The 13,331-nt window shown below is 39.3% G+C and overlaps 1 protein-coding gene across 1 annotated transcript in view; it reads right to left on the bottom strand.

The window, feature by feature from the left end:
* Positions 1 to 13,331, bottom strand: part of LOC124802742 (sodium-dependent noradrenaline transporter-like) — a 423,112-nt gene that overhangs the window by 24,475 nt on the left and 385,306 nt on the right. The window contains exons 10-11 of the mRNA XM_047263726.1: positions 5,402 to 5,501; positions 5,183 to 5,283 (exon numbers count right to left, since the gene is read on the bottom strand). Of these exons, the coding sequence (XP_047119682.1) occupies positions 5,183 to 5,283; positions 5,402 to 5,501 (201 nt within the window). The remainder of the gene's footprint in view (positions 1 to 5,182; positions 5,284 to 5,401; positions 5,502 to 13,331) is intronic.

Below are 13,331 nucleotides of genomic sequence, written 5' to 3'. Positions count from 1 at the left end.
AAAATTAAACATGGAACTGTGGATAGTTTCAGTGCCTATTACTGTGAGGATATACAAGGGCCCGATTTTTGGTCCTAAGACAGTCAGCCCATGGCAGAGTTTCAGACAAGGAACCCGCATTGGTTGGATCAACAACAATGCATCTGCTTAGCTGTGAAATAAGTGTAATAGGCCTTGTGCTAAAACAATGACTGATAAATATGTACTGTATTATGTTGCAAGAACTGTGTGCTACTACTGTAGCAGTCTGTTGATGTTTGCTTGCAACCTATCAATGAGACTTGTTGTTGTTGTTCTGGTCTTCAGTCCAGAGACTGGTTTGATGCAGCTCTCCATGCTACTCTATCCTGTGCAAGCTGCAACCTACATCCTTCTGAATCTGCTTAGTGTATTCATCTCTTGGTCTTCCTCTATCATTTTTACCCTCCACACCGCCCTCCAGGACTTAGGTCTTTCAGTGCTCTGTCGAACTCTTCACGCAGTATCATATCTCCCATTTCATCTTCATCTACATCCTCTTCAATTTCCATAATATTGTCCTCAAGTACATCACCCATGTATAGACCCTCTATATACTCCTTCTACCTTTCTGTTTTCACTTCTTTGCTTAGAACTGGGTTTCCATCTCAGCTCTTGATATTCATACAAGTGGTCCTCTTTTCTCCAAAGGTCTCTTTAATTTTCCTTTAGGCAGTATCTATCTTACCCCTAGTGATATATGCCTCTACATCCTTACATTTGTCCTCTAGCCATCCCTGCTTAGCCATTTTGCACTTCCTGTCTATCTCATTTTTGAGACGTTTGTATTCCTTTCTGCCTGCTTCATTTATTGCATTTTTATATTTTCTCCTTTCATCAATTAAATTCAATATATTTCCTGTTACCCAAGGATTTCTACCAGCCCTTGTCTTTTTACCTATTTGATCCTCTGCTGCCTTCACTATTTCATCTCTCAAAGCTACCCATTCTTCTTCTACTGTATTTCTTTCCCCCATTCTTGTCAATCGTTCCCTAATGCTCTGCCTGAAACTCTCTACAACCTCTGGTTCTGTCAGTTTATCCAGGTCCCATCTCCTTAAATTCCCATCTTTTTGCAGTTTCTTCAGTTTTAATCTACAGTTCATAACCAATAGATTGTGGTCAGAGTCCACATCTGCCCCTTGAAATGTCTTACAATTTAAAACCTGGTTTGTAAATCTCTATCTTACCATTATATAGTCTATCTGAAACCTTCCAGTATCTCCAGGCCTCTTACATGCATACAATCTACTTTCATGGTTCTTGACTTACTGAAAGTTAAACAATAGTGCACTGGCCATATAACTGTGTACTACTGGGGGGGGCTGCGAACAATGAAAGTAAAAAACTGTAAAACACAAATGTTCACCTGTTGGCTACATCATTTAAAGTAGTCATTGTTGAACTTCCAACCCCATTTTTCAGCCCGTGTAGCAACGCAGTACATTGACACCAAGGACAATCAATAAAGAAATAAAGCAGGCGAACATCACAAGGGTCGTAATGTTTAATAAGCAGCCATCTATCCAGATCATCACACAGGAATTCCAAACTGCATCAGGATCCACTGCAAGTACTATGACAGTTAGGCAGGAGGTGAGAAAACTTGGATTTCATGGTCGAGCGGCTGCTCATAAGCCACACAACATGCTGGTAAATGCCAAACAATGCCTTTCTTGGTGTAAGGAGCATAGACATTGGACGATTGAACTGTGCAAAAACGTTGTGTGGAGTGACGAATCACGGTACACAGTGTGGTGATCTGATGGCAGTGTATGGGTATGGTGAATGCCCAGTGAATGTCATCTGCCAGCATGTGTAGTGCCAACAGTAAAATACGGAGGTGGTGGTGTTATGGAGTTGTCATGTTTCTCATGGAGGCGGCTTGGACCCCTTGTTGTTTTGCATGGCACTATCATGGCACAGGCCTACATTGATGTTTAAAGCACCTCCTTGCTTCCCACTGTTGAAGAGCAATTCGGGGATGGTGATTGCATCTTTCAACACAATCAAGCACCTGTTCATAATGCATAGCCTGTGGCGGAGTGGTTACACAACAATAACATCCCTGTAATGGAGTGGCCTGCACAGAGTCCTGACCTGAATCATATAGAACACCTTTGGGATGTTTTGGAATGCTAACTTTGTGCCAGGCCTCACCTATGGACATCGATACCTCTCCTCAGTGCAGCACTCCATGAAGAATGGGCTGCCATTACCTAAGAAACCTTCCAGCACCTGACTGGCCATATGCCTGTGAGAGTGGAAGCTGACATCAGTGTGGGCCAGCACCATACTGAATTCCAGCATTACGATGGAGGGCGCCACAAACTTGTAAGTCATTTTCAGTCAGGTGTCGGGATGCTTTTGATTACATAGTGTAGGAAGGCGGCATGCTGGGTTGAGGAGACCACATGAAGTGGATGGGAGAGAAGGTGTTGAGGTTGTGAAGGAACCATCCTGGACTGGAACAACCGAACCACATCCTTCACCAGGGATTTGATTACCTATCATCATATCCTGAAATGTGGGATATCCTACCCGAGATACTTCCAACCCTTCTTAAAGTGATGTTCCATCGCCCACCCAACCTCCACAACATTATAGTCCATCTCTATGCCACTCCAGATCCCAACCCCTTGCCACACAGCTCATATCCCTGTGGAAGACCTAGATGCAAAATCTGCCCAATCCACCCACCCAGCACATCCTACTCCAGTCCTGTCACAGGTTTATTCCACCCCATCAGGGGCCAGGCCACTTGTGAAAGCAGCCATGTCATTTACCAGCTCTGCTGCAATCATTGCACATCTTTTTATATTGGTAAGAGTACCAAGCAGCTGTCCACCAGCACGAACAGCCTTCGCCAAACTGTGGCCAAGAGCAAAGTAGGCCACCCTGCAGCATAACATGCAACTGAACATAACACACTTGATTTCAATGGCTGCTTTACTACCTGAGCCATCTGGATCCTTCCCTCTAACACCAGCTTCTCTGAACTGTGCAGATGGGAATTATCCTTACAACACATTCTCCTCTCCTGTACTTATCCCGGCCTCAACCTACAGTAACATGCTGTCCCCAAACCCTCCACCCAACAGTTTCCAAACCCTCTGTCATATCATTCCTCCCCATTCTCATGTCTTACCCTGTTTATTTGCAGCCTGTCTTTTCCTGCTCCTCTCCTTTTTTGTTGCTTTTTTTCCCCACCTCCCTGCCCCACAACCTCCTGACGCTGCGCCTGTTGGCAATCTAGTCCCTGCACACTACACCAGACAGCATTTGTCTCTCTCACCATCCATACACTACTATTGCTTCCCCTTCCCCTTCTCCACGCCCTCCAGATGGCTGCTTACATCTCATGTGATAGTTGCATTCTGGCCCGAGATGCTGGAGTTGGTGGCTGTATATGCGTGAAGTGTGCTTGCTTGTGTGTATGAATGATATGTGTCTCTCTTTTACTGATGAAAGCTGCGGCCAAAAGCTTTAAGTAAGTGTCCTTTAATTGTGCTTGTCTGCAACTTGACATGATTTCTTTATGGTAAGTAGCAATCTGTCTTTTCTTTCATTATGATATATTCTCAGAATTGCCAAAGTGGCCCGACATAGTGGTCATGTATGTATGAAGTGTCTTTGCTGGCGTAACTGTTTGTGTGTGTGTGTGTGTGTGTGTGTGTGTGTGTGTGTGTGTGTGTGTGTTCTGTTTTCTGAAGAAGGCTTTGGCTGAAAACTAAATGTCTACAGTCTTTTCATTGTGCCTGTCTGCAACTCAATGCCATCTTTATGTTGAGTAGCAACCTATCCTTTTCATAATATTATTGATATTCTGTCCTGGACTTTTCTTTATGATTTCTTATTGTTGTGTTATACTTCTCATAAAGTTTTCATGTCTGGAAGCAACCATGAATTACAAGAAAATTACAAAAAGTTCAAATTTATTATGTACTAATGTGTCTTGAAGACACCAATACAAGACGGTGGTAAAAAAATACCAAACAAAATTCACAATGTGTGCAGAATGATAAAAAGTTCAGGAAGGAAGAGGGTAGAAGCTTTCAAAAAGTTGTGCTACAGAAGAACACTGGCGATGATGCAAGCAGATCAAATAACTCATGAAGATATACTGAGGTAAATGGAGGAGGAAAGAAATTCATGACACAACCTGACTAAAAGATGGGATTGGGTAAGACACATCCTGAAGCATCATGGAATCATCCATTTGGTAATGGAGAGAAGTGTGACAGATAAAAATTGTAGAGGGAGACGAAAGTTTGATTACAGTAAGCAAAAGTGAAATGGATTTAGGATGCAGTAATTATGGAGTTTGTTCTAACATATCACTTTGAAAGTATTTTTTATTCATTAAATAATTTAAAATTGCAAACTATTTGGGAGTATTGTTATTGTTTGTTCATATAAACAGGTGGGGACAGGAGCTGCATGCCTTTAAGGTGGGAAGACAATGGCAGTTTACTATGAATTGTGGCACCTGCTTGCTTGGCAGTAATTCTGTGTCATGGCACCCTGGCTTGGAGAAGTGGTGTGCACTATCCGGTGAAGAGTACATCATGACAATGAAAGTGACATTACAGAAAACAAGAAAGGGTTGTGTTACCTGTTAAACTGAAGAGAAGTGTCATTCATTGCTGTCAGATAATATAATGCCATGTTGAATAATCAATTCTAACTATTTATGCAGTGTTCCTGCAAAGCTATTTATTGTGATGGAAGACATAATATAAATGCTGTGAGAAGGACTACTTGCTATTATTTAGTGGAAAGTTGCAACATATCAAAGTTTACAGATTCCAGCACAAGAACAAATGGAGCAGAAAAAAATCTAAACTAAGCCAAGCTACATGGTTTTATCTGTGTGTGTAAACAAGAAGCAGAAGTTCAGAGTTGGAGGATATGAATATTCTCTATCAGCATTAACTTACACATTCATAAATACTAACAGGAACACCACAAGAGATGAAGAGGCTTGCATATTATAGACTAGTGTGGAGATCTGCATCAGACCAATCATCAAACTGAAGACTGTCTATTAAGCAGCTAATAATCTAATTTGCCCTTGCCCCCCCTTACATAATGCATAATTTGTACAATATATTTTCTCACACATACTATCATTAGCTAAAATATCTTCTTAGACTAAACATACCACAATAAAGGAGGGACTTATGAATTTCCAACATATCCTCCAGTAAATGCCTGGTTTTGAGCCAAGCATTGCTTCAACATCCCTTGAGAATCGCTCCAATCCTGAAAAATTGAAGAATACAATTATTAGAAAATTATACCTCAACATTTATATGTATCTTTCCTAAATATTGAATTTTAAGGTTTGTGACCATGTTACAAAACCTTTGTTCATACTTACCATAGAACCAAGAAACAGCAATTGCCTCAAACAGTGCTGAACAGAGAAGTGAAATGCCTGCTGAATATGTATCAAACAGGTGAAACATGTATATTCCTCCCTGGAATAAAAAATTATGTAAACAAAAAATAAGTTTACTGTTCCATGAAGAGAATGTAAATTACACTTAACAGAGACTAAACTTGCTTCCTTCACAAAGCTTCTTCCTTATAAAACCATGTAACAAGAAGAAAAGAAAAAAATAAATGTCACTAACACTGCAATATTCAGGAAAATTGCTTCATGGGGAATCTCCAGGTTCTAAAAGCATGAGACGGGTTGTTTTTGAGTGTCAAAGAAAGTTGCTGCTTTTTACTGATTTTTTTGGGGGGTTTTGGGAGCTGATGAGTGGATACCAACCTTGTTTGCCCAAATACAGATTTAATCCTTTCATTCTAACTTGGATGTTCAAGTTTATGTATTAAGATATATACATGAAATATAACATTAATAAGAGACTGAATAAATCTGAACTCATTAGAGAGTAAGGTGAGTAGAAGAAGTAATGGTAATGTGGAAGGGCAAACAGTAAATCGCAGTTCATACCAGAGAGGAGCTAAACTGAGGACAAACAGAGAAAGAGCTTTGTTTTATTTTCCAGCTAACAGAACTCTGGCATACAAAGTTAGTGGATAACTGTGTAGTCTTTCATTGGCATTGATTCAGGAGCCTGTGTCATTTTATCTCTTGTCTCTTTAGTTCTCTGCCTGTTCTCAGCAGCTTTATTTAAATATATCAGATTTGGTCTTTGTTTGCAATGCTTTCCTTCCGCTGTCCTTTTAAGAGCATATTAGTTATACTTGTCCATTCCGTTGGCTCTGATTTTCAACGAATACTTCTACTTCTCTAGATGTTCTTTCCCTTACTTTGTCTATCTCTTTAATTAGGAATGATGTGGGTTTTAAGGGAGAGGGTAAGGAGTCATTCCAATCCCGGGAGCGGAAAGACTTACCTTAGAGGGAAAAAAGGACGGGTATACACTCGCACACACACACATATCCATCCACACATATACAGACACAAGCAGGCATATTTAAAGACCGGGCTGTTTGGTTGAATCTGGGAGTGGGGCTGAAGGTGAGGCCTTTGGATAGGACAGAGGTTTCGGATTGGGAGAGAGGTTTGGAGGAAAGGTTAACTACTGAATTAGGGTGTTGTGGTGCCAGATTGTGTTGATTGGAATTTTGAGGTTTTGAAGGGAGTGGAGCTGGAAGTGGGAGACTGAGTAGATGGGAGAGACTGGGTTTGTGTGCAATGAGAGGTGGTTGGGGTTTGCTGGAAAGGTTGTGAAGGGTGAGTGAGTTGCCTTTCCGGAGGTGGGAAACCAGGAGATTGGATAGTTTTTTGAGGTGAAGGGTGGCATGCTGTTCTAATTTGCGGTTGGCCTGTAGGAGGATGCTCTGAATAGCTGGTGTGGATGTGGGAGAGGAAAGATTGAGGACTTTTATTAAGGATAGGAGTTGACGGGTGTATTCATTGGCTGAGTTGATGTGTAGGTGAAGGATTAGGTGGGTGAGGGCAATGGATTGTTCAGTTTGGAACTGGTATAGGGACTGATGGAAAGAAGGGTTGCAGCCAGAGATGGGAACTTTAAGTGTGAGGCCTTTGGGGGTTATGCCAAATGTCAGACAAGCCTGAGAAAATAAAATATGCGAGCGTAATCTGGCTAGGGTGAAGGCATGTTTGCGGAGGGAATGTAAATAAAACTTAATGGGGTCGTTGTGGGGGTGTTGTGAGGGTGACATGGTATTAGAAGGTGGAATGTGTAACATGAGGTTGAAATGAAAATGAAAGATAAAAATATATCGGGAGAGATAAGGGTGAACTAGAAAGTAACTGGAGATCTGGTATGAAAAAAGGCGAAAAAGTGTTGGTTAAGTTGATCCTGTGGTGAACTTGGGTTGGTAGACAGCGATGTGCATGAAGGTAGGTGGTTGTGTTGCCGCTAAAACACGTTAAAGGACGGAGAAATTCGGGAAAATTTCGAAAAAACGTGTAAATGTATTAAAAGGAGTGGTGTTGTGGTGAAAGATTACGAAAATGGGGCTAACAATTGTCTGACGAAGAAATAATGACGTTAAAACCTGTGGGGAGCGGCTAAAAATGACCAGTGATGTGCGAAAAACGGAAGTGGAAATAAAGTGAAAGTTATTAGAACTAGCCGAAATGGTTGTTTAATACGTGAAAGCAGCTGTTATTGAACTAGAAACGGTGGATTTTATAGCAGCGGTAGTGTTGAAAGCGGAAAATAAAAATTTTTTTGGTTATGGTTTGGAAGTGGGTTACGTATTATTGAGTATATATAGGCGGGATAAAATTGTATTACAGTAAAAAGGGGAAGGTGAATACAAAGTGAGACTACTGGTAAAAACAGAAAGAGAAAATAAAGAGAAAATAAGACGACAGGAAAGATTTCGAAATGCAACAGCGACAATAACAAACGTAATTGTTGGGTTCAAATTAATGATATGGTTATAATAGAGGGAAACATTGCACGTAGGAAAAATATATCTAAGAACAAAGATGATGTGACTTACCAAATGAAAGTGCTGGCAGATCGACAGACACACAAACAAACACAAACATACACACAAAATCCAAGCTTTCGCAACAAACTGTTGCCTCATCAGGAAAGAGGGAAGGAGAAGGAAAGACGAAAGGATGTGGGTTTTAAGGGAGAGGGTAAGGAGTCATTCCAATCACGGGAGCGGAAAGACTTACCTTAGGGGGAAAAAAGGACGGGTATACACTCGCACACACACACATATCCATCCACACATATACAGACACAAGCAGGCATATTGCGCGAAGTTTTAAAAGACTGTGAACATTCTTTGAAGCTTGGAAGCAACTGTCTAATAATAGGAGGTGCTAATGATGTTTATAGGAACGAGGGCAAACTCGCCACAAGAGCCCTAAGAAGTACATTACAGAAAATTACAGATGTTAACTTCTTCATTGCCAGTATCCCACAAAGACATGATCTTATAGAAGAATCCTGTGTCAACAAAGAAATCACAGTTACTAATAGGAAATTTGAGAAAATCTGCCGAAGCCTCCCAAATGCCACATATGTGGACGTACCATCCGCAGAGAGAAGTCATTTTACAAGGCATGGGCTTCACAGAAATAAACTCGGAAAATCATTCATTAGTCGAGAAATCCTTAATGCAGTGAAGGCAGTTAAGGACAAGAATAGCACGACCATACCACTTCCACCACCAAACACAGCAACTGAAAATTTCCAACAAGAAAATGAAAATGAATCACTGACAACAGGTCCAGCACTAGAATCTCCACTTTCGTCAAAAACAGCTGAGATAAATGATTCAACTAGGACAGAAGTTTCCAAAGCAGCTTCAGCAGAAGCAGCTACATACTACGCAACTGCATCATTAACAAGAAAAAAAACGCCTGATGTGCCAACAGCCAATGACCTTTCATCAGTATTGGCCGCTCCTCAGTCTTCAACAGTGAAAGACTTTTCACCAGCTTCACCATCATCAGCAGTAACAGAAGCAAACAGAAGAAGCACAAGAACCAGGAAACTTTCAACTCTGCAGGATTTTTGGTACCCGGCCTCAGTTACAAGACTAACATAAGGCAGATACCTTCAGATACACCAACTTCCAAGTCAAACCGGCAACAGACTCACCTCCACTGTCATCAACAGAAGAATAACCATGCCACCAGCTCATCTGAAGGATTTTTTAGCATCAGGTCTAAAGGGAAAGGCGCCACCAAGATAAGTGAAAACAAATGGCTAACAGTGTTTCACCAAAACATTCAAGCCATAAAGAACAAAGCACAACAGCTAGAAGTAGAATTGGAAAAATTTGATAGCCAAATTTTGTGTATCACTGAACACTGGTGCAAAGGGAAGCAAATTGAACACATTGCATTAGCCTCATTTGACCTTGCATGTTACTATAGCAGAATCTCAATGAATGGTGGAGGTTCATGTATCTATGTAAAAAAAGGTATGTCATTTAAAGTAAGATATGATCTTTTAGATCTAGGTGAGGACAAACATTTCGAACTTTCTGCTGTTGAAATAACAGGACCTGGCATAGCAAAAAAATTAGTCTTATTTTGTGTGTACCGCTCTCCTAGTGGAGACATTGATATATTCTTCTCAAAACTGAATCAAAGCTTAGACAAGGTTTCTGGACCAAAAGCAAATGTAATTATCTGTGGTGACTTAAACATTGATATGATGAAGCCTGATAAGGCTAGCAACATATATGTGAATATTCTAAGCTGTTATGGAATATCCTCCCTTGTTAATTGTCCAACTAGAATAACGAAAGAATCCTCCTCATCTATAGATCATGTAGCTACAGATATTGATAGTAAAAAATGTCATATTGTTGTCCAAAACCTGGGCCTATCAGACCACCTCTGCCAGATCTTAAAAACTAACATTCATGTAGAAACTCCTCCTAAACTTTGTACATACAAAAGAATGTTTTCCAAATCAGCCCTGCATCAGTTTAAATCCCAGCTAGAATATGAAGATTGGAGGGAAGTCTATGCAGAAACCAACGCAAATCAGAAGTTTATCAAGTTCATGTCAATTTTTAAACTCAGATTTGAAGAGATGTTTCCCAAAACTCTTTATCAAATTAAAACTACAAAGAGAAATCAGTGGGTGACTACAGGTATCAAAAAATCCTCAGAAACTCTTAGATATCTCAACTCCATAAAAAATAATCAATCTAACCCAGAAGTTCTGCAATCCTACAAAAAGTACAGGAAAATTTACAGAAAGGTGTTGCTAGCCGCAAAAAAACTTTCAAACAACAAAATATTACTTGAAGCTGAAAACAAGAGCAAAGCAGCCTGGAACATCGTCAAACAGGAAACATGTAACTCTGCTAAAAAGGACCTCAATTCACATATTAAAAACAAAGATGTACCAGTAGGTAACCCTAAAAAATTAGCTGATTTTGTAAACTCATATTTCAGTAGTATTGCAAAAAAATTACAGCAGAAATTTCCAGATACGTATGATTTACCTACTCAGAACCAGCCAACAAACTCAATGGTGCTCTTGCCAACTACAGAAAGGGAAGTGGCACTAGTAGTACACCAACTAAAAAATAAAACTTCAGTAGGACTTGATGAAATCCCAGTCTGCGTAATTAAAGATTGTATAGACTCCATAAAGGGCCCATTAACAGACATAATTAATGAATCTTTCGAATCTGGATACTTTCCGGAGTACCTAAAACAAGCAAAAGTTATACCTATCCTTAAAAACGGAGATGTGGAAAATGTAGAGAACTACAGGCCGATCTCTATACTGTCTATAATTTCTAAAATAATAGAAATACTAGTCAAAAAGAGACTGCTAAATTACCTGAATAAATATAATCTTCTTTCCAATGACCAATTTGGTTTTAGGCCCGGAAAAGGCACACAATATGCTATAGCACAGTTCACTAAAGTAATTTTAGAAGCACTGGACAAAGGTGAAAATGTAAGTGGTATCTTTTTAGACTTGTCCAAGGCCTTTGATACAGTTGACCACAAAATCTTACTTCATAAATTAGGGCAAATGGGAATAAGAGGTGTGACAAAGAAGTGGTTCAAATCATACTTGGAAAACAGAGTTCAACGAGTTGAGATATCACAAGTTTCAAACAATTCCCTTATAAAACACCTGTCTGACCCAGAAAATGTGAATATAGGCGTCCCACAGGGAAGTGTATTAGGCCCAATATTGTTTCTTATATACATTAACGGCTTCCCACAAAGTATCAGACATGGCGAAAAAATACTTTTTGCTGATGACAGCAACATAGTAATAACAGGTGAAAATCCAACACAACTGTCAGAAAGAGCAAACGAGGCTCTCAATGATGTCCACAACTGGTCATTAAAAAATAAAGTAACCCTAAATGTAAAGAAAACTAACTATATTAACTTCCAATTGAACAAAAAACACAATGCCACTAGAATAAAAGTTAATAATAATGAATTAGAATGTGTAACAAGTACCAAATTCTTAGGGATGAATGTAGACAGCCAACTGAAATGGACAAACCATGTCAACATTTTGGCAAAGAAATTATCCACAGCATGCTATGCTCTTAGAATCCTTGCACCGGTATGCAATAATACCTGTCTTAAAATAACATATTACGGATATCTACACTCAGTCCTCAGCTACGGGATCATGTTTTGGGGAACAAGTGCCAGTAACATAAAAAATGTGTTCAAAGTACAAAAAAGAGCCATAAGGATAATAACAAATAGCAACAACAGGGCCCAATGTCTAGAATTATTTAGAAAGCTAGGAATTCTAACTGTTTCTTGTGAGTATATCTTTCAGAACATAATGTTCGTTAAGAAAAATCTCAACATGTACAACAAAAACAGCCTAATACATGACCATGAAACAAGAGCTTGTCACCACCTCCATCTAGATAGAAAGAACAAGGCAAAGACGCAAAAAAGTATATTTTACAATGGGATAAAACTGTACAACAAATTACCACAAGAAATTAAAGAAATAAATGAGCCCCTCACTTTCAGACAAAAGCTTAAAACCTTTTTAGTAAGTAAAAGTTGTTATACTGTAAAAGAATATTTAACATAGATGTAGATTATTAGCAACATATGACATTATCACCAAAATATTATGTAATTATAAATATGTGTATGACTAGTTATAAAAACTACACAAAATATGAGAAACCTGTTTAATTGTAAATGTAAATGTGTGCTCATGTGTTGTAATCTGACGACATCCATACAATATTTATTGTTCCACGGATGAATAAATAAATAAATAAATAAAAAAATATGCCTGCTTGTGTCTGTATATGTGTGGATGGATATGTGTGTGTGTGCGAGTGTATACCCGTCCTTTTTTCCCCCTAAGGTAAGTCTTTCCGCTCCCGGGATTGGAATGACTCCTTACCCTCTCCCTTAAAACCCACATCCTTTCGTCTTTCCCTCTCCTCCCCTCTTTCCTGATGAGGTAACAGTTTGTTGCGAAAGCTTGAATTTTGTGTGTATGTTTGTGTTTGTTTGTGTGTCTGTCGACCTGCCAGCACTTTCATTTGGTAAGTCACATCATCTTTGTTCTTAGATATATTTTTCCTACGTGGAATGTTTCCCTCTATTATAACCATATCTTTAATTAGGAAGATGCTTGTATTTTGCTTTTACTTATGTTTTGTATTCACCAGTAGATCTACTGTTACTATTAGGACTATCCCACACATGATTTGTTTCTGCAACCAATACAAGATTAAAGTAAAGTTTGGAAGGTAGGAGATGAGGTACTGTCAGAAGTAAAGCTGTGAGGACAAGGTGTGAGTTGTGCTTGGGTAGCTCAGATGGTAGAGCACTTGCCCATGAAAGGCAAAGGTCCCGAGTTCGTGTCTCGGTCCGGCACACAGTTTTAATCTGCCAGGAAGTTTCATATCAGCGCACACTCCGCTGCAGAGTGAAAATCTCATACTGAATACAAGATTATCTAAAATATTTGATGCAAACAGTACTGCACCACTTCAACATATTTAAAAAATTGCATCATGGAACCTCCACCAACTGCTGTAATGTATATTTATTCACAGACAACCCGTTTTGTCAAGTGACCATCTTTAAGTCACTTTATATTTGAATAAATGAAACAAGATTAATGAGCCAATTAGAATATAATAAGCAACTGAATTGTGGTAAAACTCCAAAACTGCATAACATGCTTATTCCACAATAAGTCCAGATTAAATAAATATTCTTTGTTGCCATAAGACACTTGCTCCACCAGTTTTGTTACTGCCACTTTCTGACATCGTGGAGATGTCAGAGGAACAAGTCATTAGAAGAGAGGATCACAATTGTCTTTTCAGCACTAACTTGCTGACTAATGTTGTTA

The sequence above is a fragment of the Schistocerca piceifrons genome, chromosome 6 (assembly GCF_021461385.2).
Source record: "Schistocerca piceifrons isolate TAMUIC-IGC-003096 chromosome 6, iqSchPice1.1, whole genome shotgun sequence".
Lineage (NCBI taxonomy): Eukaryota > Metazoa > Arthropoda > Insecta > Orthoptera > Acrididae > Schistocerca > Schistocerca piceifrons.
The sequence above is the reverse complement of the archived record's forward strand: the minus strand, read 5'-3'. Positions and strand labels throughout refer to the sequence as shown.